The sequence below is a fragment of the Amblyomma americanum genome, chromosome 3 (assembly GCF_052857255.1).
Source record: "Amblyomma americanum isolate KBUSLIRL-KWMA chromosome 3, ASM5285725v1, whole genome shotgun sequence".
In the NCBI taxonomy this organism is placed as follows: Eukaryota; Metazoa; Arthropoda; class Arachnida; order Ixodida; family Ixodidae; genus Amblyomma; species Amblyomma americanum.
Window position 1 is genome coordinate 134,266,821 of NC_135499.1, and position 27,928 is coordinate 134,294,748.

General features: G+C 45.5%; 2 protein-coding genes and 2 non-coding genes across 5 annotated transcripts; 2 read left to right on the plus strand and 2 right to left on the minus strand.

Annotated features, from left to right (window-relative positions):
- Positions 1-931: 931 nt before the first annotated feature.
- Positions 932-1,003, plus strand: TRNAH-GUG (transfer RNA histidin (anticodon GUG)). Its single transcript has one exon. It is a non-coding gene; the product is annotated as a tRNA-His (tRNA).
- A 2,306-nt stretch (positions 1,004-3,309) lies between these two features.
- LOC144123325 (lipopolysaccharide-induced tumor necrosis factor-alpha factor homolog) lies at positions 3,310-18,583 on the minus strand. 2 transcript variants are annotated; one of them, XM_077656174.1, is made up of 6 exons: positions 18,439-18,583; positions 16,822-16,884; positions 16,104-16,187; positions 12,558-12,702; positions 9,276-9,440; positions 3,310-4,531 (listed from the first exon to the last, which is right to left on the minus strand). In XM_077656174.1, exons 1-6 carry the CDS (start codon positions 18,581-18,583, stop codon positions 4,423-4,425), a joined length of 711 nt encoding a protein of 236 aa, XP_077512300.1. In that variant the 3' UTR covers positions 3,310-4,422. The 2 variants fall into 2 exon arrangements, with proteins under 2 accessions (XP_077512300.1, XP_077512301.1); XM_077656175.1 differs by lacking the exon at positions 9,276-9,440 and having other exon boundaries at positions 3,311-4,531.
- Positions 9,824-9,895, plus strand: TRNAH-GUG (transfer RNA histidin (anticodon GUG)). The gene has a single exon. It is a non-coding gene; the product is annotated as a tRNA-His (tRNA).
- Positions 18,584-18,599: 16 nt separating the features above from the next.
- Positions 18,600-21,768, minus strand: LOC144123326 (lipopolysaccharide-induced tumor necrosis factor-alpha factor homolog). The gene is made up of 4 exons (XM_077656176.1): positions 21,586-21,768; positions 20,146-20,229; positions 19,432-19,573; positions 18,600-18,737 (listed from the first exon to the last, which is right to left on the minus strand). The coding sequence occupies exons 1-4, from the start codon at positions 21,701-21,703 to the stop codon at positions 18,629-18,631; spliced, it is 453 nt and encodes a 150-aa protein (XP_077512302.1). The 5' UTR covers positions 21,704-21,768; the 3' UTR covers positions 18,600-18,628.
- Positions 21,769-27,928: the final 6,160 nt, after the last annotated feature.

The window sequence follows — 27,928 nt, forward strand, 5'->3', positions numbered from 1 at the left end:
CGCGGTTGGTTAGTCCACTAACACAGAACACTGCGAACGATGGGCTGCTGTTGCCGACTGCTGTATATTTTCTAATAATATCCTACTGCAGGAGGTGCAGTATAGTTCTATACGTGTTTTGTGTAATTTTACGCAAGGTCTATACAGTGCAACAAAACATATGGTTACACAAGTTAAATATAGCTGTGTGTTCAGAAGACTGGTTTTCAAAAACGGTGATGACATCTCGAACATTTCTCAAGCCACAAGAAAAGTTGCCGAGCGCTTTGTCTGGCTTTGTGCATACCCTAACGAGGAGGACGTTTCATGACAGTACAGCCCGCAATATACCCCATCAGTGGTAAGTATATTTTCGTGAAGAGTAACGACACGGATGCATCATGCCTACCTTACCAGCCTTTACCCCCTCCCTCTCTTCCTGCGTCTCCGAGCCATCCCGATACTAGTGTCTTGGAGCCGTACACGTTGAAGCATTCCCAAAAGACAAAAGGACTTCAGGTAATAACTAGTGCACTGTCACGAATGGGAAAGCTCCCAGGGGATTAGGGTTCTTAACCGGGGCCTTAACAAGCGTTTCGGAGGGGCTTGACGAATGTTAAAGAGAAATGCCCAGGGGCATTATCAATCTTAACGTTTGCAGTTTTATCTTTGCGTACTCGACGTCAACACGGGACGCACAGGAAGATAGTGAGACCCCGCGATGGCAGTTAAGTGTTCAGCGCACAATAAGTGCTATTGCCAAGCCATATCTCGACGCGATTAAGCAGTGTCGAAAATAAAGGAAAACTTTTCTACGTGGGCGCAGATATTACAAGCAGCCGAGTGTTTACTCTCACAAAAATGATGCCTGTGGGGCGCAATAAGGGCAACCGCTCTTCGAGCGCCCTATTTTCTACTCCGCGCCAACCGCGTTTTTCTGTCCTTCTGGGCAGCCGTGATCGTATAGTGGTTAGTACCTTGCGTTGTGGCCGCAATAACCCAGGTTCGAATCCTGGTCACGGCACATTTTTTTACTTTTTTTTTGGGAAGGAAAGCATATTTTTGACCCTTGTCTCATCAGGAATGCACCCAGAGCTGAACTTCGCAATATCGTGCGCAGAAACTCGTAACCGAAGCAGCGCCATGCCCTATTCAATCTTTTTTGTTCATTAGCAGTAGGAAACCTCATTAGACTAACGAGGGAAGAATGAAGAATAGATCACGCATGGCACTTGGAGTAGTGTTTAGCCATGCCATACGTTTCCGCAGAGTAAATAGTTGTCTTAACGTGCTTATTAACGCAGAGGACCACATAGCACCCCGGTGAGGTAGCATATGCATGACCCTCGATATAAAGTTACCTTGTGCGTACTCATCCAACACTGCGTTACCGGAAGCATTTTTTTTTTGTTATACAAGACTTTCAGTGAGAGCACCGACAAGGAATGCGAGGAGGCGAGGAGCCGATGCGGATGTCATGAGTAGCCTGCTTACGAAATGGCAACGCCGACGCGCCATCTATCGCAGGCTTCCTAAAGTGACAAAAAAATGTTGGATTGGCGGGAACTCCGAAACGTTCTCCTAGTTACAAATTCGTACCATTTAAGCAATACAAAACAACACATTTTCAAGTGCTTGTTTTACATGCCTGGCATCTACTTTTTGTAAATATTACAATGTCCATCTAATATGAAGCCTGGAACAGGCTCACTGACCGTGCAGCCATATTTATGTCCACACTGATGGTAGAAATATATTATTATTTTCTTTAGAAAAAAACAAATTGGAAAGCTGGTTTTTGAGGAAAGAAAATGGCGCAGTAACTGTCTCACGCGTCTCGGCGAACACCCAAACCGCGCCGTAAGGAATTAATAAATGAAGGAGTGAAAGAAGAAAGGAAAAAAGAGGGGCAGTAGTGGAGGGCTCTGGGATAATTTCGGCCACCTGCGGATCTTTAACGAGCCCTGACATCGCCCAGCACATAGGTGCCTTTTGCCTTTCGCCTCCATAGAAACGCGGCCACAGCGGTCTGGTTCGAACCCGGGTACTCCATCTCAGCAGCCGACCGCCCTAACCACTGGGCTACCGCGGCGGGTCTGGGAGATAGCATCATCAAGTAAATAAGGGAATATACAGCTCGGATACGGATAAAGTACTAAACGGTGCCGAAAGGCTTTGGCCCAGGTCTGAAGAGACGTTAACTTTGCAAGCAACGCTGCAGATGCGTCTTATATGTGTGCGGTAAAAAGCTGGCTTAAGCATGTAGAGAGGACAAGATGCACATGTCTAGAACGACCGAACTGTGCGTTCCGCAGCGCTCAAAACCGCTGCGACCAGGAAGGCAAAAAATGACGATCAAATGCTTTGAGTTTAACTGCACATGCGTACATCTAGACCATTTTCAAATAAATGTTATCGATAGACTTCGCGTCTTCATTCCGAAATACTCCTAAGACGTGTTCTGGCAACCGGCAACTGGCTACAGGGTGCGTGAAAAATCTGGTGTATAGGCGCTTCCTGTGGCAGTGCCGCTGTTTCACGTCGCATCCCGGAAAATGCGTGATTTATTTCCTTCTATCTTGGAAATAATTGTCGCATGTGCAAATGCAGACCAAAGAAAAGAAGCTAGAGGGGAAATATCCACCGGCGTGGCTTTCAAATGAAATAAATTATACTTACATGCGGCGAGAGATAATATCCTGAGCAAAAGTAAGAGACCGAGTGTCGCCCCGGGCCAAACTACATGCGGTAGCCATTTGACGAATCACACCTGTTATCGTGACCGGCACTGCGTCGCTCTGTTCGAGGTAGGCGCACGCCAGTGCTTCAGTCTCGATACCAGAAGTGCTTCGTCAGGCGGCGCTCGCACGCGGTTTGGCACGGCTCGGCACCCGCTCGCAGGCCCTTCTTAATTTTGCTCACGATACTATCTCATACGTCTTCCGTTGAACAAAAGTACGCGGTACATTCTACACTATAGGACACAATGTACACTGTACACTGCAAGAAAAACGTTTATGGAAGACAATATTAGCGAAAGCATATCACTTCATGGCCGGCTATGCGTGCATCTTGGGATAGATACATGCAGCCCAATTGTGATTTGTCGAATTGCACAGTGAACCATTAAATCTCAAGCAATATGCCTTCAATGCAATGAAAATTCTTAGAGACTCTCCTTTCATAAACTTTCGACGGCGGGTGTGTTCGTTTAATATAATATTGATCGGTGCAATGCCATTAACATCAGCGATGTAGAAATTGCGTGCGCAGGTCCGATGAGCGATAGAAGTGTGTGAACCGCACTGATTTTCTTCTCGACGGTACCTCAAGTTGCTGTGGGAAGAAATAGACAAATGTTCACAACGATGGAATCTAGTGATTGAGCGAGTTTAGGTAATGCCCTCAGAAGGTGTTCCAGAGGCCGTTTAAAGCCCCCTGGCCGTCATGTATTCAGCCTATGTCTAAATAGATAGGCATCGTCTACGAGTTTGTTGGTCTCCGTGCACATACTGCCGCAACACCTCACTATATCACAAAATACGGTGCACTGAACAGCTTAATGGTGACGTGGATATGGAGCCGTCAGTTCAGTTACGCAAAGTAGAATTGCGGAAAATTTGTGCGCAAAAAATTCAGAAGATCGCAACAGGCAGGCATAGAGGTATGCCAAGGAAGACGACCTATAACGTGAAGGTAAGAAATGAAGTTATGCATTATATGTATACAGAACGTACGGGTGAGAAACACCTGCGCTAGATAGCGTTGCATGCTAGTAGTTCAGGAACGGATAGCCTTATTCACGTGCTAGTGGATTGATGTCGAACGGAATGGAAAATGCCTTTTTAGCAACGAGGAATGTTGCGCTCTCGCGCAAAAACTTGTTCAGGTCGTTGTGAGCAAAGCTAATCAGCTACGACAGTGTTCGAGGCTGCATATACCACGTCGTACGAAAATCGCCAATCTAACACGGCCATGCTCAGAGTGCGACTGAAAACACTCGGTTAATTTGGTCATCGTAGCATAAGGGTGGGATAACAATATTACAGAAGGGACGACACAGGACGATGACGACACCTGAACGACAAGACGGTTATGTAATATTGCTAGCGCAGTACCCCTATGCTAAGATGTACGACCAAACAGCCTCCCTTAAAGCTTCGCTAAATTTGGTCATGAACGCTCGTTAGCTGTAGCAGAATTCTTCATCTTCATTTTCAACAGCACAGCTTACGTGTGTCAGTGCGCTCATAGTGTTGTCGTCATGGGTGCATTCGCATGGGAAATTTTGCAGAGGGTGGTACATAGGGAGACACAAAACTGGGTGCATTGTGCAGCGGTATGGAGCGAAAACAACTCAGGAAGTGGTTCTAGCGGACAGTGGTCCCAGCACAATCTAGAAAGTTGTCGGATTTGTCCCGAACGTGGAGCAATGTCTCTAGTTCAGATGCGCCGAAAGACGCCGAGTATCCGGCGACAGTTGGGACAGAAGTGCTCCACATCCTGGCACTCGTACACGCAGAACGGCACAAAGCAGCAGCCAAAGACACACCTGGAAGCACACAAGAAAATGCGTAACAATTCGGGACAAAATTTTGAAAATTAGAAAATTGTACGATGCTTTTGCGGAAATATTGCTGAAAATGATTCATTCTTATGATGCGTAGCAAAATATTTCTTTTAAAGTGTTTGCATCAATCGCATCGAACAGCTATACCACCCCCCTCGAAAAAAAAATACAAAACACTTCTGACAATAGCAAAAAGTTCATAAAAAAGTTCAAGACAGTCTCCGAGTGATAATAATAATAATAATAATTGGTTTTTGGTGGAATGGAAATGGGGCAGTATCTGTCTCATATATCGTTGGACACCTGAACCGCGCCGTAAGGGAAGGGATAAAGGAGGGAGTGAAAGAAGATAGGAACGAATAGGTCCGTAGTGGAGGGCTCCGGAATAATTTCGACCACCTGGGGATCTTTAACGTGCACTGACATCGCACAGCACACGGGCGCCTTAGCGTTTTTCCTCCATAAAAACGCAGCCGCCGCGGTCGGGTTCGAACCCGGGAACTCCGGATCAGTAGTCGAGCGCCCTAACCACTGAGCCACCGCGGCGGGGCCTCCGAGTGATCAGCGGGTATATTGATTGTTATAGCGAAATCTTACAGTATATGAAAAAACTGCGCTCATAAAAGGTGTCGCGCTCAAAAATGCTTTTGTTCAGAATTGTTGGGCATGGCCCCACTGCGACATCGCTGTGACAAACTTACAAACGGTCTTTTCAGGAAAATTTGTTGATCCAGCGAAGATATGAATTTCGTTCTAGGAAAACGCCCACTCTTTGGTCTCCCATATAGCAGTTTGATTGCGCCAAGAAATCTGAGTTAATAGTTGTATCTTGCCTCATTTCCATGACACATATATGCAAGTAAGGACAGTTCCCATTGGCGAAAGGGTACGTATATTAATACAAGATGTATTGCCTGGAACGTCGAAGATTACACTGTAAGCAGCCACATATATAGAAAACATGGGCAGCGTGAAGACAACGTTCAACTCATAAGGTGCAAGCAATGCCAGTTACTTTTGAGACAGCATAGCGCATAACTAGGTTGAGGAACTTCACCTTACTTTGTTCTAGGATGTGGAATTCAATACGAGCGCTACATCACACTAGGAACGTGTATTTACAGTGAAGTTCATCATCACAATAATCATCACCAGCCTGGTGGCGCCCACTGCAGGGCAAATGCCTTCCCATATCTCTCCAACTAACCCTGTCCTGTGCCAGCTGCGGCCACCGTATCCCCGCAAACTTTTTAATTTCATCCGCACATATAACTTTCTGCCGCCCCCTGCTACGCTTGCCTTCTTTTGGAATCCACTCCGTTACTCTTAAGGACTAGCGGTTATCTTGCCTTTGCATTATATGCCCTGCCCAAGCTCACTTCTTGATTTCGACTAGAATGTCAATAACTCGCGTTTGTTCCCTCACCTACTCTGCCCGCTTCCGGTCTCTTAACGTTAAACCTATCGTTTTACTTTCCATAGCTCGCTGCGTGTTCCTTAAATTAAGTTGAACCCTTTACGTTAACACCCAAGTTTCTGCCCCATAGGCGAGTACCGGTAAGATACAGCTGTCGCATACTTTTCTCTTCAAAGGTATTGGTAAACTGCCATTCATGATCTGAGAGAACCTACTAAATGTGGTCCACCCCGTTCTTATTCTTCTAGTTATTTCGTTCTCGTGACCCGGATAAGTGGTAACTACCTGCCCTAAGTAAACGAATCCTGTTACCACTTCCGGCAACACGCTACAAATTGTAAACTGCTTTTCCCTTCCGAGACGGTTGAACATAACTTTTGTTTCTGCATATTATTTTCAGACCCGCCGTTCAGCTCTGCTTGCCTAACTCATTGATCATGATTTGCCGTTAACCTCCTGAGCGACTTAGCGAGGAAATGTCATCAGCGAAACTCTTATCCACAACTGTTCCCAATCCAGGCCCCTGAATACCACATGTAAACAGGCAGGCGGTGGATAGCATTCGCGAGATCGTGACTCCCTGCCTAACACCTCTCTGACTGGCGAGGTTCATGTTTCCGCTATTCGAGAGTCAAAAACAGCCCGGAATGTGCACGGCGTGCGTAATGCGGAAAGCTGCAGTGAGCTCGGGAACGCAAATAGCAATCTTCAGTTTCTCGGGAAACCCGTTAGAACAGCCGCGAGAGTTGCACGTTTCGATAGCAACGCATCGTGTTTCGGGGAAAACCAGTAAAACAGACGCGGAATACAAATTAGGGAGCTTGGTATTTAAATAGATTGAAGAAAGCGAGGCAGCCGCTTACTTCTAATATGACAAAAATCTATGAAATTAAACTCAGAAAGAAAGAAAACAGTAGTAGTAAACGTTTCTGCATGTTGTGACTTTGCATACGGGTTGATGCATATCGCAGTGTAAAGCGATTATGCAGAGGACCAAAATGCTGACCCGACGCGGTGGCTCAGTGGTTAAGCGCTGGGCTACTGATCCGGAGTTTCCGGGTTCGGACCCGACCAAGGCGGCTGGGTTTTTTTGGAGGCAAAACGCTAAGGCGCCCGTGTGCTGTGCGATGTCAGTGCATGTTAAAGATCCCCAGGCGGTCGAAATTATTCCGGAGCCCTCCACTACGGCACCTCTTCTTCCTTTCTTCTTTCACTCCCTCCTTTATCCCTTCCCTTACGGCGCGGTTCAGGTGTCCAACGATATATGAGACAGATACTGCGCCATTTCCTTTCCCCAAAAACGAATTATTATTTTTTTTTCATTTTCTTACCACCCGGCGCGGTGGCTCAGTGGTTAGGGCGCTCGACTACTGATCCGGAGTTCCCGGGTTAGAACCCGACGACGGCGGCTGCGTTTTTATGGAGGCAAAACGCTAAGGCGCCCGTGTGCTCTGCTATGTCAGTGCACGTTAAAGATCCACAGGTGGTCTAAATTATTCCGGAGCCCTCCACTACGGCACCTCTTCCTTCCTTTCTTCTTTCACTCCCTCCTTTATCCATTTCCTTAAGGCGCGTTACAGGTGTCCAACGATATATGAGACAGATACAGCGCCATTTCCTTTCCCCAAAAACCAATTATTATTATTCATTTTTTTAGAATGTGGAGTCGAAGAGCCTTTGGACCGCAGTTTCTTTTTTTTTTTTTGTGCGTGTGAGGCGTAGAGACGTAAAGCGCTTGATCCCCAACCGTACCGCTTGAATTGTTTTCTATTCCGGAATGCATCGTAAATTCAGCCTCGCGACCGCCAGAATGAGAGCACCGCCGCTTTTCCCAAGGCGTTTATGGTTTTCTGGCAATAAATGTGGGAGCACAGAGTTGGCTGCTTTCGCGCTTCGTTTGCAACTGCAAGAAAGGCGACAGCCTTGTTTCGCTGACTGCGCCCCGCCGGCCTGCCGCTTGTGAAGTTTTCGCAACAGCTCAAAAAGTGAGGAAAAAGTATTTAGGAAAGCAAGCGATAACGCACACGAATGCGCCACTGCGCTTCAGAGCGATATATGCTGAGCCGCAGCAGTTGCAGGCAGCTCGATGATAACGGCTCAGTTTACAGCACGCGATACAACACGATGACGTATTTCAGACGGGAACATATAGTTGCGATATGCATAACCGGCAGTTAGCTTAAATTAGACGCGTATGTGCCTGAAAGAAACATCAAATATTGTAAAAGAAATATACCCCGTTTTTCGTATTACTGCCTAGGAGGAGGAAAAAAACCGCGAAAATAAAAAAACAGAACTTTCTGAACAGTGTCGCACCCCTACGCATTAGAAAATTTGGCCTAAATGAGAAGGTTGGGAGTCTGCTAAGCATCTGGGAGCAGTCCACATAGTGGAAAGGACTGCATAGCAACGAACCGCTGACGTCATTCGCATCTCGGCTACTCCGAATTCCCCCGTCGTCCTCCTCATACGTAAGAAGCTGGTCACAGTTCGCTAAAGTGCGTACGAATCTGCGAAACAGGTTTGTGGGAGAGCGAGTGCAAAAGCCTGTGTACGTGAGCTCGAACCTCAACGTGGAGAAAAGAGCACAAGCAAACGTTTCCCCACCCAGCAGTGACGAGTCGGACTGATGCAATATGCTTTGCGTTGATTGTATTCTACGTAATATGCCACCAACTTTTCCTGACAATGCTTTGGGGCATCTTTAATGTTGTGTATAAACGTAATTCGTCACTTATCTATAAGTTGTAAACTAAATGCTGTTAAAAAAACATGTTCTCGTTTTTTAATAATGTTTCTTATCTTTCTGAAAAAAAAAAGAGGACGAAAAAGTTTTTTTTTCAGCGTCGACAACTTCCTGGAATTTTGCATCTCTAGTCCAAACGCCTACCACCAGCGCGATTAAACATCCATGAGGTCGCCAGTTGGACTTCTGAGGTTTAGCGCATACGAATCATTTATATAGTGTCGTCTAAGTTCCAGTTCTCCGCTTATTTGCAAAAGCACTCTTGTACCCATAATCCTTGACTAAGACGACTTATCGCACACTATTGTTGTTTACTGCCTGCAAAAAGCAACACGTATTAATACCTGTGCTCTGCATCGGAAACACTGGCGGTTTCGCAAATGCTGCGGATAGAAATCGCCCCAAGCATTTCTCCTCTTCCATTTATTACTCCCTCCCTCTTCCCTATGCTTAGCGCCCCTTCTGTAAACGCTCCGTTTCTCTATCTATTTCGTTCTGCCTGCTTTGTTCAGCCTAGCCCTCTTTGTTTTCGAGTTATAGATTCGCAGAGCCATGTGACGTACGCTTGCTGCTTGGCCGTCGACCTTGGTGCGTGAGAAGCGAGGCGTGTGTTGGAGAGGACGATGTGGCGCTGCACTAAGGGCAACTGGAGTGACGACATCCAGAACGTGCTGAGCAACGAGTCATGTCTGACATGAAGAGTAAAGGGGGTCTTTCCGCACCTTCGGCTGAAAGAAAATTGAACGCGTTGAAGCTACCAAAAGGAGGAACATTACGCGTACATCTTCAGTGGCTTCACTGACGCAACAATTTGTGCAATTCTGTAAAGTATATGCATAACTGCATTTAATTTTTCCTACGTTTTTCATCCTATACCTGTCGTCAGCACGGGGCACAAAGCAAGGCAGAACGAAGATTTTTGAATACGGCGAAAATGGAATGTGCAGCGTGTTTTGCGATGGTTAGTGAGCAGGGGAAAAATCCTGCGTAGGCACGAAAATTGGAAGTGAACACGAGGTTGCGGGCACAAAACAAGTGTTTGAAGGACGCAATTAGCCGATCGCCCCCTTTTCTGCACAACCCGAAGCGCAGCTCCGTACCCGGATGGGTAGCCGTGATCGTATAGTGGTTAGTACCTTGCGTTGTGGCCGCAATAACCCAGGTTCGAATCCTGGTCACGGCAGTGCTCTTTTAGAATTTTTTTTGCTCCGCCTCTTTCTAACAAGTCATCCCGGCTTGTTCTAAATGACATACAATAAATACATACTGTGGAACGAGAATCAAGAAGACGTAGAGCTGGCACGGAAGACCCGTGGTAATCCAATTCCTAGACGTGTTTAGATTTTTCAAACACGTGTTACGAATAGATTTAAGAGCAACAAACGGATGAAAGTATACAATACGCGATAAAGTTCAAAACTCCACAAACGCAAACAGGTCACGAAATTTCAAGGAAAGCTTTGTCGTATGAACAAATACCAGAGGCGAGAGCATGCTCCCTGAAGGTCTTGCTTAATGGATGCCGCTTGCTGTAGTTATACGCTTTAGTAATGTCCGTCCCAAAATGTCGGCGTTACATAAACGCTGATTATCACAATTCATTGCAGTTAACGCCTAACCGTGGCAACCATACGCTTGTAATCCTTCCCCATTGGCAGCACACGTACTGACTAGCAATATTTTTCAGGCACTGAAGTTATATTAAATGCGCATTATTTTTCCCCTTGATTTTGGATAACAAATACTTGCGAATAGGATCAGCTTGTAGCCCTGTACGTAGCGAACTAACTTTTTAAACAGTGTATTTCTCTTTCGTAGGAGGACAGTAGATGTATCTATTAAAATTAATCTGGAGTAGCGTGCCAAGCCGACAACGAGGCAGACCTCTCCTGTTCCTATAAAGTCCTTTTTCTCCTATTAAAATTAAAGGTGAAAAATATAGAAAAGCTCTGTGACGAAATCTTATTCAGAGAAGTGTTCCGCACGATGTTCAGATATGTCATTCTATGCACGGAAGGCAAAAAGATAAAAAGAAGCACCGTTTTCTTATTGTAACACATTAGTTAAAATTGTTTAGCAGACAGAAAGTTTTGCTAATATGAGCCGAAACACTAGCAACACAATTACGACCTTATTTGGGGAGCCGCCACTTGTCTAGGAAAAGTAAAGAAATGTTAATAAATCTAATAGTAGGCTCTGTCTTTCGGGCGAGAAATGCGGGGAGGTTTATTACAGTATCTAAACCTATTTAGCCACATTCCGCCAGTTAGCGAAGTTAGTTGTTTTCAGCTTATGTTGCAGCATGCCTAAAAAAGCGACCACGAAGGCTACAGTGTTTGATTTAATTGCCCGAGTGTAGTTGGGCTCACAGCCCAGGCGAAACAAAAATTCGACTGACGACTAAATAACACTTGTGTTGTTCTTGCAACAGGGCCGTCTCAGCGAAGTCACCCGATTATTAGAGCTCAGAAGAGTCCGAGCCTGTACTACACATCTCTCAGAGGACAACTTTAGAACCACTGTTCACCAGCGCACTACCTCTCACAAAGTACAATTTCCGAAATTCCGGTTCCCAATACCTCACGGCAAAAAAAAAAAATACCAAGAACTGATGGCTCTTTCAGTTTGTAAATCACACGACACTAGAAAACTGAAAAGCGCAGAAAAATTACGGAAACTTCTTTTCTTACACTCCAAACGCGTTTCAGAATATGCCTCTAAATATGAAAAAGTACTCGAGGTAATATCGTAAACTGAATATCTAACTTAAATATACTCTATACGATAATGTGGCACACTTCACAAAGCAATGATATATTACAAGTTGTAATATATTAATACCAGCCCCAGTAACCCCGCGCAAGAAAAACTAGACAGAGTATGTCGTTGACAGAGACCTGGCTGACCGGAAATGTGAAATGGTATTTCATCACTAAAAATGCAATTGTACTGTTTTTTCTCAAAAGCTACAGCATCCTTGCTTTCACTTAAATTTATGGGATTGCGATGGCAAACCGTTGTACTAAAGCTAAGCGTGTGGGACCAGTAAAGTGAGTTTAGGAAATGCAGTGAGTTCGGCGAAAACACTGGCTGATGAACGGTCGCACTAGGCAGTGTCATCAAAAGTTCCCGCGGGAAAGCTCATGAGTGGCACTACCGAGAATCGCATCAACTCAAAGCGGCACTAAATTTGCCCGTAGGACACTGGTATGAAAGAGCCGTTGTCCGTGGACTCTTAAGTACCCCTGTCGTATAGAGATTCAATCCCGATGGCTACGTCGAAATATATCAGCTACAATTTTGTTTGTTATTAACGCACTCTAGCAGAACTACAGGTCAAGAGACGCATGAAAAGAAAAGAACGGCACGAGTTTTAATTTCAAACGAAGTTTTTCTTTGAAATGGCAGTAACCCGGAACGACACATGGCATGCATTAACAAGATCAGTGCTTGCAAAAGGCACCATCTTTACCCAGTGTTTGCTCAAGCGTGTACAACCGACAGCAAAAGGTTAAAGGACGATAGCTGCGGAAAAAAAAATTAGCTACAGTATTGGCTTGCAACCGAATGGCACGATATTAAAACCAAGGGATAGAGCGTGCATATCCCATGATACTTGCAGGCATTTCAGGGAATTGGCATTCGTGACTGCGCAGAAATTTTTTTTTTCTGCGCGCCCACGTCCCTTAGGCACTTGCTGCCGACTGTACTTCATAATTTGTCTGTTAGGCCTCAGTTATTTCGCGTTAGCCTATTCTTAATCTTGTCCACCAAAACACACATTATGTGTTTTAATTAGGAAGAACGTTCGCGTGTTGGAGAGAAGACAAAGTGGAGTCATTCACCCAAGCATGGCCATGCCGCTGCACATGAGCCAGGTGAGCAGTCCGGGCTGCGGGCACACCTGGGTTGTGACGAACGTCCTGCAGTAGGGACAGGACACGGACACCGGGTGCGGACCCCAGCTGCTGAACACTGTCACGATGGACACTGCGAGGCCGGAAACGGGCAGCACAAAAGAACTTTGCTAGTAGAAACCAATTCTATTCAGATCGGGCACATGAATGAGCAGCTTCTTGTCCTGGGGAAGAGCGTGTAGCAGCGACCGTGCATGCCGCCTTCAGGCAGCAGGTGGCGCCGATATTGATCAGAATATTGCCTACAAAGTATTTAGTCTTGACATTATCCTGATCGTCAGTGAGTTGATCCACTTTTTATTATTCACATAGTGAGTCAGAACTCGGGTTATTGAAGTGTTGCTGACCTGAGAAAGTTTGCGCTAACACTTGATTCATGTTTGATGCCACGTGCTCACGAGAGCGTAGCGTCCGCATTACCACGGAATTACGCCGCACAAGCAATGTCAGAACGGTGCCTAACAACATGGAGCAAGACTTGCGTTGTGACGTATCAACGGTCGTGACTTGGTCGGGGCGCAGTTTTCATGTATTTTGACCTTGGCAATACCGAAAAGCAGCCAGGGGTAGGTTGAGGGGAAGGCTGGGACATAAGAGGTTCTTAATTTCGCGACAAAGGTCACTACGACAATGTTTTTTCGTTTCGTTCTTAATAATTTTCTCGTTGTTCGATAGCTAGAAAAAAACCTAACGGCTGGAAATGAAGTAGTCGAGGCTTTGTGGCAGACCCCACTCATATCGCGTGCAATACCATCCTTCCCCGTGGGGTGTGCACATTGGACAGATGCGTAGATGTGTTGACGATCGAGCGTGCGAGCATTGATGTTCCGTTCAACATTTGGTTGCCCCAGTGGGTACTCAAATCGCCCTATTCGAAACAGTTTTGAAAGAGATTACGGATATAATGAAGAAATGCATATTCCCCTTGGAAGCTCGCATAGAAACCCATGTACATGGAATATCTCTTTATTACGAAGTAAAATATTCGTTCAAACGGATATAACGAATTCCACCCGAACACCACTGGCCATTGTGCACTATGTATATGTGAAAAACTTCGCGGATGGTCCGGGGCACACCGACAGAGTTGTCAAGGTCAGGGGAGTTACCCCGTTCAACAGAAAAGCTGCACAAGGCCCGCTGCAAGCGCACAGCGTGTCGTGCAGTGCAGTTTACACTGTCGTGGCGTGGCCGCATGGTCGGAGGATTTGACAATGCATTTGGTGCGATTGACGCTATCGTCGTTCCACTGGCTTCACAAGGCCAGTGTTAGTAACTGAGGTGGCAAACGAAAGAGTAAGGCAATTAATTCTAGGGGACAAGAAGGCGATTGAAATCAAATCATTTGCATCGGATGCGAATACATGTCAGAGAGCGAAGAACTTGGACGTAACTTTGAACACGTTGTATGCACAATTACGCCCGACAACAAATATAACTTTAACGCCGTCGACCGCCGTCGAACTAGCAAGAAACCGGGGTCCACTCTCTTGAGACATTTGAGAGCCCTTTTGAAATGGTTTTTCCTTAGCCTTAGTTTTGGTGTGCTCATTCTTCACAAGACACTTCGGTAAGGCACTGAAGTGTTGAAAACAGTGCGTCATGCCGGAAAGGTAGCCAAAGCGGCCGCTCGAGCCTAAATGATCCCCGGCCGCCCCTTTCACAGCAGCCCGTGTCCGCCTCAGCACCTAGCAGAGGAGGCTACTTATTCTGAATAGGCGTTTCAATGTTGTCTACGGCAATATCTCTACCCGGCCTCTTTTCTAGCAGCTGAAGCGAATGCAGCCCGCGGAAAAAACGGACGCTCGTTTACGAGGCTGGCATATTCGACTTGTAGACCTATTAGACCGCGACGGCAGCGTTCAGTGCGTGTGTCGAAAGTTCCCCCAAAACACATCGTCGGTATACTAAACACTAATAAGGCTCTCCTTGGTTCACACGGTGGCACATAAGGCTATTCGAATGATACTGTTGCGGCCAAGCTCCCCTACGCCTGTAACGAGGCAGCGGCTATACAGAAGAGATCGCGGGACCTCTCCTACTTCGTTATAACGAGGTTCCACTGAATCGCACGCCTCTGGCAACATTTATTTCAATGGAAGGGGCAGTAAGTAACATATGTTACAGTGAACATTCACTCCACTAAAAATAATTCTTCTTTGATCTTTCGTCCTTGCATGATAGTGAAAAAATTTTTTGAGGAAAGAAAAGGCGCTCTAACCACCTCACTTATCCGTGGACACCCGAACCACACTTTTTGGAAGGATTGGAAGAGGAAGTAAAAGAAGAAAGGGTGAAAGGGGCGTACAGTGATTGGCTTCGGATAAATGTCGATCACCTGGAGTTCTTTAACGTATACTGATATTGTGGAGCGCCCTGGTGGGCGCTGCACATTGCTTTTGTAGCGGGCGCTACACTAGGCTACCAGTCGAGCATTTTGCGGTACAGGCGAGACGCCAGTTGTGCGCATGCGCTACCATGGTACATGCGGGAGGCCAGTTGTGCGCATGCGCCGTTACCATGGCAACCGGGGAGGAGGAGTAGGTGCGCCGCACGCTTCGTCGTTTCCCTCCATCCTTTATCCTTTCTTTTACGGCGCGGTTCGGGTGTCCACAGAGATATGCGAGAAGGTTACTATGCTTTGCGCGCACGCGGCGCCATCTGGCATGACGTCACACCGCGCGGCTCTCCGCCGCCACCATTTGGCATGAGGTCACATCGCGTTCATCACCCGAGCCGAGCGTCGTCGCATGCGCAGCATTGCGTATAAAAATCGGAGATGTAATCGGCGGCTGCATCGCAACGCTTGATAGGGATGTTGAGAGAGACCAGCCGCTGCTAAACGGCGGTATAGACAACGGAACATTAACTCTTCCGATCCTGAGGTTGTCGCCTGGCAGTTGACTACTCAACAAAGAGAGAATGAGCTTCAGAAGGCGAAGAGAGCAGCGGAGACGTCCGAACAGAGAGAGGAACGTCTTGCCAAACGGAGACGCCAGACTGCCGAGCGTAATAGACGCCGCTTAGACGCTGAGGTGGAGCCTATGGAAGATGTCTGTCAACGGGAACCAACCGAAAAGGATGCGAAGGCCCGTCGTGTGACTGATCCCACCATTCGAGTTTCCGAAAGTGCATCTGCGACCCGGACATTTCAAGCGGACATACAGTGCCACCAACAAACATAGAGTGCCAACAACAAGCTCAGCCAGGGAAACGTAACCTCCCGCTACGTATATCCTGGCATAGCGGAGCTAAGCCACTGCCAAATTTTTCTGTCTCGTCACACTGTGACAGCCGCGAATGCGTTATCAGATTACCTAATTAGTTCTTCTTCTGTGAAACACCAGCCGCTAATACAACTTTCGTTTGATGTCCTCCTTATACTTTCGTTGTTGGGCCGTTTCTTTGATGATACCGACCACACGGCAAATAGCACACATTGCCAAACAGTCATTCGCTCCCGGCTTCTCTTACCTGGTCCTGGTTGTCCAAAGACCATCATGGGGCTGCTCGAGCACGTGTTCAAGGGCACAGGCGCGGTGTAAGTGTAGCCATGATCTGCCAAAAAAGAGCAGCGGAGAATGAATCCACAATTACAACGGCGTGCAGGTGACAGATAAAAAAATAGTGGGACACTTTAGCTTCGACTTAAGGGGATACGTGCCAGCGTTAATGGTTATTTGCAACTTTTTTTCTGTTTAGTACATCTTTTATTACAGGCAATGGTTAGCACACATCGATAGGCATGCTAGACCACATCGTACACTACAAGACAAACAATTTCAAGGCTCTTTCTTGCTTTGTCTATGTTTCTCCCGCAGGAAAACACGCACTAATTTCTGAAAAAAAAAAGATTTCAAAACGAAACATTCTCTTCCCGCCTCTCAATTAAAATTTGTCTCAATGCGGAAAAGGAGTCCGTGATGATCATTTGGAAACAAACAGCGTTGAAACCTTGCTTCCGCGCCAGTGGCTGGTTAAAAATGCTAATTAGTACTACAGTAGCCGGGACAAAAAATGCTAGCCGGTACTTTACGTAACTCGTAACATTAACATCATTTCTATTAGGAAGAAAATTTCAGTTTAAAAAAAATATGTATCCATTTGAGCTGGGACACTCTGTATAATCATGACTTCAGTATTCGCACCAGACATGTGAAAGGGATACATAGGGATGCATTTGTGACTTTACCTGGAGCGATCAGGCGCTCTCGTTTTTCCCGTTTTGCCTCTTCAGAGTCTTCTCGTTGGACGACTGAAAATAAAGGTACCCAGAATTTACGCTATCGAGAGGTTAACCGTTCTATTTCCCTCAAGCGCTTGAACTAAGCCCGAGAAAATAAATTAAATACAGCGCAGCCTGTTTGTAATTAGGCCGGAGTTGTCCGAATACGACCAAGCAACAAGGCTACGAAAAACTTTACCCTGTTTCGCGGCAAGTGGGAAAAGAAACTAACGGCTGTTTTAGAAGACAACTCTTGTCCCGAGTTGTACACTTACGCCAGCTTGTGCCGTCATGATACCCCCAAGAAGGCGAATTCGTTTTATCGGCGGCATTACAGTTGCGCAAAGAATTTTAATGAGAAGCTGGTGTTCAGATTGGTATTGATGTGCCTGCACTTCCTTCGACACCGGCGTGGACATTGAGATTCTTATGGTTCCTTGTGAATGAGGCTAGCTAGGTCCCTCGCTCTAAGGCACCTGCAGTGAGAGTTTAAGTTGTGAAAAATAAAAAAAAAATCTCCACGAAGTGTCCAGCGTTTAAAGAAAATTTTGAAATGTATGGTAGCTTATTCTCTCACATTCGTTCTCTAATGCATGCTAAAATTTGGTTTCGTCCAGCCAATTAGTTTTAGCAGCGGTACATTTTGTGTGCCCAGCAAACGAGGAAGATGAAATGGTCCTCTTTAGGCGTTGCAACGAATAAATGTCCAAAGATAGATTTTAAACAACGACGCTGTAGGATTTAATGATGTGTGTCTTTCTGAAGAACTTGAATGAAGTCAAAAATATCACAAGAATTAGCTCTGGTATTACAAAAACGTTACGCGTTTTTAGGCTAAACAAAGTTATTTCGACTACGAGCAACTGGAATTGGCCGCAACCTGAAGTCTCCTGTAACTGCTGAAGAAAGTTCATTTGCAGCGAACTGTAGGCATGAGCGCGAGGCTAAACGTATGCCTTGCGAAAGAAAGCAAACAAACAAATGCTGTATGATTCCAGATGTCACGGCTTATGTTTAGTTGTTAATGGTTTATCAACTGATGAATTAATTTTATAGTCCTAGATCATACCCCTGGACTTTCGATGGCACTAGTCGCTTCGAGCAAAATGAGCCACTAAACTAGCATTTTTTGGCACGAGTCATGGAGAACATACAGCGGACATGCGCAGTGGCTTTCGCGTGGAATTTCTGGCGATAACGTTGAGCTGCAGGACATGACAGATTTCAGAGCGAATCCTTCTGACGGCATGTTTTAGCACTGGCCGAGCACATGACATAGGAAGTTTGCGGTCTGCTGGACCGTAGGTACTAAGAGGCCTGCGGGCTTGCGGGCCGCTTGTTTTAGGCTCCTGATTTATCCGGTACGCAGATATAGACCCACGCGGCGGATCCAAACAGCTACCATGACCGCAGTGTTTAGTGAAGACAGTGTGGGCAGCTACTGTAGTGCACCGCATAAGCACTGTGTAGACGACGCTTTCGAGTCACTGTTCGATGTCACGGTTTGACAAAACGCTCGGCTTAGAGGCTGAAGTCTGCTGTCTGATCCGTGGCCTAAATCCAGCCTTAACAACGACCACTTGCCTGGTGTCGTGCTGTAGGCCAATGGACGAGGAGGCGAGCCCGAGGTGGTCGGTCTTTCACTCCATGGGTAGCTGCCCTTGCGGCCAGGATTTGGATTCGACTCTTTTCGAGCGCGTTCAGTGGAAGAGCCAGGGGATTCGGCCATGTTGACTTCGCAGACGACGATTTTCAGATCTGAGGCGGCTACAGGCTATATCATACGGAAGTTGCCCAAGGTCCGGCTGCAGTGCGGGCAGACATGTACGATGTCCTGGCAACTGTTGATGCAGAATGGCACCAGGCAGCAGCCCAGGATGCAGCTGGAAAAGGTAGCGAGTGAAGGAACGAAAGGAGTTGCGGCTGGCAATAAAATAGTACAAGGATTTTTCCCATCTAGGGGTTCACACGCATGTAGAAATTATGAGGCCTCTACGAGAGCGAAATCAGTGGTCTCTTCCTTTTGCTGCAGTGCCACTTGGCTAAAGGCATTCTGTTCCATTTTGCCTAATTATTCAAAGAGCAGACTTCACTTGTGTTTTATGGTGCATATGTGAACCAGAAAACTGAAGAAAGCGTTGAGAATTGTCCGGGAAAAAATTTCAACAAAGACAGATCTCGCCTTATTCTTTTTTTTCTGTTTGTCCGGAATAAAAACATACATAGAAAAGGAAAATAGCCTTTTTTGACTGCGTACATGAGACCACAGCAACAGCGCCACGCGGACTTGTGCCATCAAGGGTTTTACAAATAAAAAAAAAGAGGCTACAGAATTATATTCATATCATTGCACTAGTAGCCGAGAGTGCAGTTTAACTATATAAATGCTCCATAACAGCGATGCGATGAAGGTCCCGGGGAAAGGTCGGAAAGAGTTTAGGATCCGTTTCATGTCGAAGATTATTTCTGCGAGAAATGGGTACCAAATTCTTTAAAACCTGCTCCAAACCTTTCGAAACGCTTTCCAATGTGTACACCGCGGCCTCAACGAGAAAAAAAAAAGTACGAAGGACTGACCCGAGCGCGGCGAGGGAGCCGCAGAGCATCCAGGTGAGGAATCCCGGACGGTGGACGATCTTTGTGACAATCTGTTGCCTGCAGTAAGGGCAGATCACCGGCACCGGCAAGGGACCCCACTGGCTGTATACGGTTATCACGCCTGCGCGGTTAAATGAAAATAAGACGCGGGCGCGCCATGCATTACAGACTTTCGACAACAAGCTTAGTCTTTTGCCTGCCTGAGCTAAAAGGACGAATAAGCATGGAGCTTTGAAAGATAGGTTACAAAACCCCACAGGGATGTTGAAAACAACCAAAGACACGCGGACAGGAACAGTTGATGCTTCTATTTCAGGTAAAACTGCCGCAAGAAAAGAGACAAGTCAACTAGCGAAGAAGGCAGGAACTAAGCTGTGGTAAGTCTTGAATTCGCGTTATGAAAACATAAAACTTCCGAACGATCCAGTTCCCTCAATTCCCCATGTCCTTTTAGTTTAGCTGAAGACTCAGTCATCTGACTTTAAATGAGAATGGGGAGATAACACAGTACGCACTTCCTGCCATTAATAGACATTGATAAACATCAGCATCAGCCGAAGAGTCCTGTGCAAGTGATAAGTAGTACCTCCCAGCTGATCTCCCGAAGAATGATTATGAATATGCATACTAATTCTTGTAATTATTGAAGGAACTGCCGCTGTTAGCAATTTGTAGGAATAGCAATCCACGTACACTGGCCCGGCTGCGAATTTTCTCCGGGCTTTTCCCGCACCACTGTATTGTCGTACACGAAGGGGTACTGCCCCTGAAAGAGATCTGGAAAAGAAAAGAAGAGAGCGCTGAGCGTCCGCTTCACATGCGGGAGGTGCGGGGTTCGATTCCCAGTGCCTCCGGGTACCCACCAGTGATAAAATTGGTACAAGCTTTCCCTTGGCCCGGTGGTCGACTTACCTGGAGTTAAATGCATGGGAAATGGGTCTTTGACCCCACCTTCTGTAGAAGAAGTAATCTTTTGCCATGACTCTGACCAAACCTACCCTTGCGCCGAAAGTATTCACCATCATCATGAAGAAGAGCGAGTGAATTGTATTAATAAAAGATTAAATAGAGATAGCCTTAAACTAACCTAGACAAAAATACTGGCTTCCAAATTCAATAATTTTGTACTTAAGGCCCACATGAGTGTCGCTTCCTAGCTTAATTTTTCTTATTTTGCTTCGGTGTCAATTATTCCCCAGACCAAAAACCAGTGCTCTTAACGATGCGGCAAGGTTATTGCGCAGAACGTGAACATGCCAGGAGAACAGCGAGATCATCTGACTGCTGTGCTGATTTTTGGGTTCGGTAGATTAATAGCATTTAAAGAACAGCATAACACATAGTTTCTGCAGCTATAGGATAGTCTTAAGCTGGCAATTAAAGCGAGGGTAGATTATGAAAGATTAGAGGATGCCATACTAGATGGATGGATAGTTTACTCAAGCTGAAGCGTGAAAGACGTCTCACATGGACCGATAAACTGGCACCTCTTGGAAGGGGCTACCCCACATACATAATAGACAACCTCATCATTGTTCACTGAAAAAAAAAGAAAGTTAGCGTGATTTTTCTGCAGAAATTGACGCTTTTCTACAACAGGGGGAATGAGAGGGTCGCCGCTTGCCCCCCTCCTAGATTAGATCTTTTCATGCCCTGCCATTGAGAATTGCACCTGCTTTGGAGGTTCATGCGGACTCATTTCGTCTGAAGTTTACACTTGTTGCGATTCAAAGGCTTTTCTGGATGCATTTTTTCAGGCCAAACACATTCAGCTCACCCCTTAGAACCTTAGGCTGTAAAGATTCAGTCTCACGGAAAGAGACTAATGTTATATGGAGGCATCGTACATCTGCACCGCAAGGTAGGCCGGTGCTGGCTGCTGCTTCTAGAAACATGGACACACTGCGGGCCGGCGTGACGTTCTTAGCTGGGGCACCACAGTCGTCTCCTTACATTTAAAGCTTATCAATCTACGCTTTTGAGCACGCCTTGTTCTCCTGCATGACATATGATGACGCAACGCACAGTGACTGCAAGCATGACGACTTTCGGCTAGATTTACAAGCAACATAGTCCACAGCGTTGCGGCGCAGTTTATTAAGGCGGTTCAGGGCAGAAACGGCCGCAACTTACAGACTCTGCTCTCGAGGCAGCAGGGGCAGGATATCCGGGCTGCGTCTTTCCCACCGGCCGCAGAGGAGGCGGCTCCGACCGAGCCTCGGCTGCCAGCCCCCCGGGCTCCCTTCTCCATCGGGCTGGCCGCCCCGGCTTCTCTCCCGTGTCGTCTTCGTCCTCCTCTTTTACACCAGGAGAGGCGCGACACGCGTTCGGAGAATTCATGGCTGAAGGGAGCTTCATTATAACTGCATGCGTAAGACTGAATGAATGAATAAAGCCTTTGAAGGCATGACACTCAGCCGCTGTTGGGGTATTAGGAGGCGGGATGAGGGTGTAGGTGCAGAGACAACTTCTAGTCGGTCGTCTTGGTATACCCCTCAGAGCTTCACGTCTTAAGTACGTCGAGCTCGCTTGCACTACTGGAACCAGGCCGCTCTCAAACCATATGCTGCGATGGCATCTTGTGCGGCGGTGCTTGATCGTGTGTGGTCTGCTAGGGCGTCATTGCCGTCGTGTGGTAAGTACTGAATTTTGTGTCTCCCTCGCGAGAAAGATGGGAAAGTCCTTATAAGATGTTGCAGATCTGCTCCACCGCGTTCTTGGCAGTGGGTGCATCGGTTGCGGATGAGAAAAAATGAACTTTTTTCTGAGTCATTCATAGCCACCTCAGTCATTCATTCGGAGTCATTCATTCAAAAAATGAATCCATTTTTTTACTTCCTTGATTATCTCCTCAAGCAAGAGCTAACAGCGCGCTGATGTCGGCCGCTGCGGTTGCTTGAAAGCTGCTCCAATTTTCTGTCTGCTTCACTCCGCTGGCGGTAGTTTTCTTCGTGACACGGGTTTATAATGAGGCATCTCATCTGGAACAATGGTCGCAATAGGTTAAAATTATCGATAAAAAACGTAATGTCTCGTCTATTTTTGTGTCCTTGCAATTTCTCTGTTCTCCGTGTTTTACTTTGTTCTTTAGATGATGAATTTTATGGGGCAAGGGTAGCTTTGGTCAAACAGTGCAATGGCACAAACTACTTTATTCTTAGCTCGTTTAGGCAACAGAGAGAAATTGGCAGCGAAATTGGCAGCGAAGCTGCCAATTTCAGTCACTTAAAATAAATGTCTATGTGCACTGTATACTCACTGTCTTGGCGACCATATGCAGTTGAAAGCATATACCAGTGTGACTGCCATCAACGCTGAACGGAAGCTAGTAGAAAATTTTAATGAAAACAAGAAAGCAAGCTGCTAGATTATCTTTCGAGAAACACTGCCAGCGTTTCAACGCAGCGAAAAGGTGACTGCGCTGCAAAAAAAAAAAGATAACTCATCCTGTTTCCGATTTACACGCCTACGCTACGAGGGAGGTGTTACCTGATTTCTACGCTGTCCAACGTTCCGAACCCTCAGCGAATAAGAGAAAACTAAACAGCACGGCCGATCGATCACACATCCCTTTTTTGTTATATTTATCACCGCATGACGCCATCATAATATTTGCCCCTCATTTCTTTTCCTCTTAACCTTTGCTGTTCTTTAGGTCTTGTTTTCAACCGTACTTTGACCAGACACCGTTGAAACAATTTTGAGCACGAAACCATCACCATCATCATAATCATGCCCATTCTTAGTGCCCTGAGCCCTGGCGGGTTCACTGCTCGCATAGGAGTGGAAGCGATCCAGATAGCTTGCGTTTGACACAGTAGAACTGCGAGAACTGCATGGCCACGCTATGGTTAATGTGACCGGACCAGAGTGTCGCCATTTGGTGCAGCAGGTGTTCAGGGGGCTATGCTGTCCATCGTGCTCTCCGCCGATTGTGTTGACGTTCCTATAGAGCAGCTGCACCCACGCCGAATAATTCAGACCTCAGTCAGTAGTTTATTTATTTATTTATTTGGTTATACTGTTAACCCTTCATGAGGGTCGTTACAGGGACGGGACAAAAACAAATACATTTCATAAGCACTTCAATAAGCAATCACGAATCAGAATTCAAACTTTAAACTTTAAAGTTAAACTTTAAACTTTAAACATTAAAGGCTTTAAAATTGAAAATGCCTGTTTTCACTATCAGACACCAGTTCTGAGAAGTTGGAAACGCCGTACCGCTTACCATCCAAATAACTCCATTTACAACACAGAGATAGGCGCCGTCATTACTCGACCAGACGTTGCGCGGTGCTCGCCGCCTGTCCATCGAAATAGCGTTGCACGAAAAAGCGTATTGTGGCCAGCAAAAAATTCCTGACCGGGACACAGCTGACAGGACTCTAGATAGGCGTTTCTGCATGTATTTCGCTTATAAGCAATTTTCTGGCATGCCCAAGGTTCGTTCTTGATAAAAATGACAAATACGGAATCTTGCCCTTTGGACGAACAGCAAGGAACGCGTCTTGCAGTGGATATTATGAGGTTTATCGAAATATTTGCGAGGTTGCATTTGGTGTACCTGATTACGATTACATACGTAAAGAATCGGGAGGGATTCTGGTGAGAGTGGCTGCTTTAGTCAGCGTAGTAGTGCTGCTGTTAGAATATTTATGCGCGTTAAATAGAGCGCAGGGCATGAGAAAGAAGACATGTCAAAGAGCCTCTGTAACTGTGACAGCGTAATTATTACCTTTTTTTTCCCATTTTGAATCACACTGCATATGTGGCGCTGCTACTGAAGTGAACCTTACAGAAAGACCGCAAGAGTCGAACATGAAAGAACGAGAATGAGGATGTCTACCAAACAAAATGGCAACCTATCCGTGAACAGAAAGAAGATCTAAAATGGTAACGCCTGGGAATTAAAACGAGCATGGGAATCTATTGAGCGCATCTAGTGCATGCTCTCCGCGGTAATAGGCGTCAATCCCAGGGCGGAATTCCAGAATTTTTCTCTACATGCGGCATGTGTCCGCTAAGAGGGATTCCCGGTCTCTTGCCTCTAAAGGTCTCAACGCTGGCACTTCTAGCGTTAAGCTCCAGCTACGATGACGGCTATAATGATTGTTCGGACGTTGCAGGTGAAGAGTTTTTCAATTGTCTAAACTCTCAGCAAACAACTGCCTTCAAACTTGGATTCCTGTAGATTTTCTCGGATTGCCTTGGCTTCGTTTCTATCGGAGATTTCCTTTGTGACACAGTTTACTGTGTCGCCAAAGAACACCTGGCGCCTAAGACATGTAAAGTAATTTATGAAATAGGCAGTCGTGCTTTACCCTGCCCCTGCTTACACAAAGTCATTCGCACTGAAAGGAGACGCAGCTTTTAAAGCGCTTCACCCAAGAGAACGCTCCATGAGCTTACAGCGATGAAAAATTTCCATGTATTTATTTTTCAATCGTTTATATTTCGTTATGACATGGTACGGCATGGCATGGAGTGACGTGGTGTGGCTTGGTGTATTGCTTGTGGTATGATATGGCATGATACGCAGTGGTATATTATGTGCGGTTTAACGTCGAAATGTGGAGCACGGGCTATGAGAGATATCGTAGTAGGGAGTTTCAGCTTAATTATGACCACCTGGGCTTTTTTTACGTGCACTGACATCGCACACACCACGTGCGTTTTCACATTGTGCCGTTATGGAAATGCGGCCGCCTCGGCTGAGATGCGATCCCCGCATTCTTAAGCTCCAGAGCCGAACGCCACAACACGACGGATCGACTCATATTTTAAACAGCCGCGTTTTTATTTTAAACAGCCTTTGAAAAGAGGCGCTTGTGAGGGCGATGAACAACCACTACACGGCCGTTTAGGACAGCGCGTGAAGACAGGAGGATTTAACTTTATAATACGCTTGCCGAAAGCCCTGAAGGCCGAGCCTGGTTGTAACCTTTGGCTATAGTTAGAAAATTACAGCAGTCTCTATTAGTTACTTTTTGTCAGCGAGTTGTATAGCTTAGTTTTTCTCCACTTTTTTCAGCAACGTAGCGCCGTGAACGAGTCGATAGTTTTCACGAACAGTAATCTATCAGTGCAGCGTAGCGTCTTGTTAACGTGACATTGGTCTTTAGTGTGCCTTTGAGAGCTTTAAATAAACACTAGTTAATAAGTCTATGACATTTTATAGTGAATGATAGTGTAATAATTAATCCCTTTAACGTTTTACTACCAAGTTAAACCATAAAAAAAATTGATCCTTCTGGTAATAGAGTTTGTTATCGTCTAGTTATGCCTTACTTCATTGAAAAAATAGTATATGCCTCTTAATTCTCGGTCTAATCGTTCGTGTTAACTATTCCTCAATATGTTGCTGACATATAAAATTTACTTATTTTTTCTCGCATTTTTAAAATAATTTTACTATGTTACCTGATACTTTACGATCCATTTAATCATCATCATCATCATCATCATCAGCCTTACTGCGCCCACTTCAGGACAAAGGCCTCTCCCATATCTCTACAATTAACCCTGTCCTGTTTCCGCGGCGGCTACCCTATACCCGCAAACTTCTTAATCTTATCAGCCCGCATAAATTTCTGCGCCTCCGGCTACAATTGTCTTCTGTTGTTATCCAGTCCGTCACCGTTACAACCATCGGTTATCTTGCCTTCGCATAACATGCCAAAGCCCAGTTTCACTTCTGCATTTCTTTGCTATGTTGCGTATGGTCTCTAGCTGTCATCTTCATGTTTGGCAATCTGAAAAGGGTCGGGACACTGCCAAGTTGCTTTATAGTGGTAGTCGTGTGACCTCCTTTAAGGTAGAAAAAAAATATTTTATCAGTTCATTGACTGATTTATTGATAAACGAACATGGCTAATTCTATGATTGAAAACAAGCATGTCTCTGCAAATACATTTGCCCAACAGGAACAGGAACTGGGAAATCTCAGCTCGTAGAACATCTAAAGCCGGAACAAGCTGTACTATCAGCAACGAATGAAACGCGAACAAGAAATCTGAGGTAGCAACAAAAAACAGCCGCATATTCACTCCTAGAGAGCAAAATACAAGCGAGGTTTATTAGCACTTCAAGAAATGTCCCTGAACTTTCGAAGTGAAATTACCCTCCGCTAGCATTGAGCTTCCCCTGGCTAAGAGCGTCTTATTTCGCTCTTCGTGGCTCAGTTATCTTGTTCGCGTTTCATTTCTTGCTGATAGTACATGTCCGCCTCAAGTATATTTAAGCACACAGTAATGATGCTATGAATAAAAAATAAAAACATTGAATTATTAATGAAAGATTCAGAATAGAAAAGTGATTGATATGCTATGAGACGAATTGAACTGAAGACGCCAACGAGACGAACTGGAGAACTTACTTCATTTCACCTCAAAAGATAGTACTACGACCATAACGAAAGGTTTCTAAGTGGCGACGAAATTTGTAATGAATTCAATAATTTCTTAGTTAACATAACCAAAAAATTATGCAGACCCTCCGACGCACCTTAGGGCTACGCGTATAACTCACCAAGTACTCTGGAATCCTTGTATATCTATGGAACAAATAAAAGCGAAATCATAACAATTTTCACAACTCTTAAATCTATCAAAGCTGGAGATAAAGATAAAACCAATGAAGTTCGCAATTGATGTGTTAGCCCCAATACTAATGGATATTTGTAATCTTGCTATAATATGGCATATTTCCAAAAGATATGGAAATAGCAAAAGTAGTTGTAATTCACAAAGAGGGAGAGACGTCGAATATGACAATTACAGGCCTATTTGAATTCTGCTGATATTATCCAAAGGTCTGGTAAAATTATTTACTAGAAAATAAATAGTTTTCTAATTAAACAAAGAGTTTTATCAGACAGTCAGCTCCATTTGAGAAACCAAATGTGCTCAGAAATCGCACTGTTTACATGGAAAGAGGATGAAGATAGCGAATTTTTATAGCGCAAGGGCATCTGCGGCCAAACAGAGCTAATGCACGAGGTATTTTCGACTCCTCAAGGTGGGGTCAAAGACCCATTTCCCAGGCAATTCGCCCTGAATAAGCCGAGAACCAGGCCAGGGGAAAGCTTGTACCCACTATATCATTGGTGGGTACCCGGCGGCACTGGGGGTCAAACCCCGCACTTCCAGCATTCGAGGCGGATGCTCAACCACTAGGCCACTATTGCGGTCGTTTACACAGAATGAGGAAATAACAGATGCACTTGAAGAAAGGCTGCTTTCACTCGACATATACATTGACTTTTCAAAGGCCTTTGACCTGCTGAATCACGATTTACTCCTACAAAAACGCAATTACTATACCATTAGAGGAACCAGCCTATCTTTAATGCAGTCATATTTGATATAGCACAAACAAATTATTTCAATTAATCACAGTATATTAAACTTACAACCTCTTCTCGCTGGTGTACCACAAGGCAGAACTCTGTGGCCGTTATTATTTATTATTTACA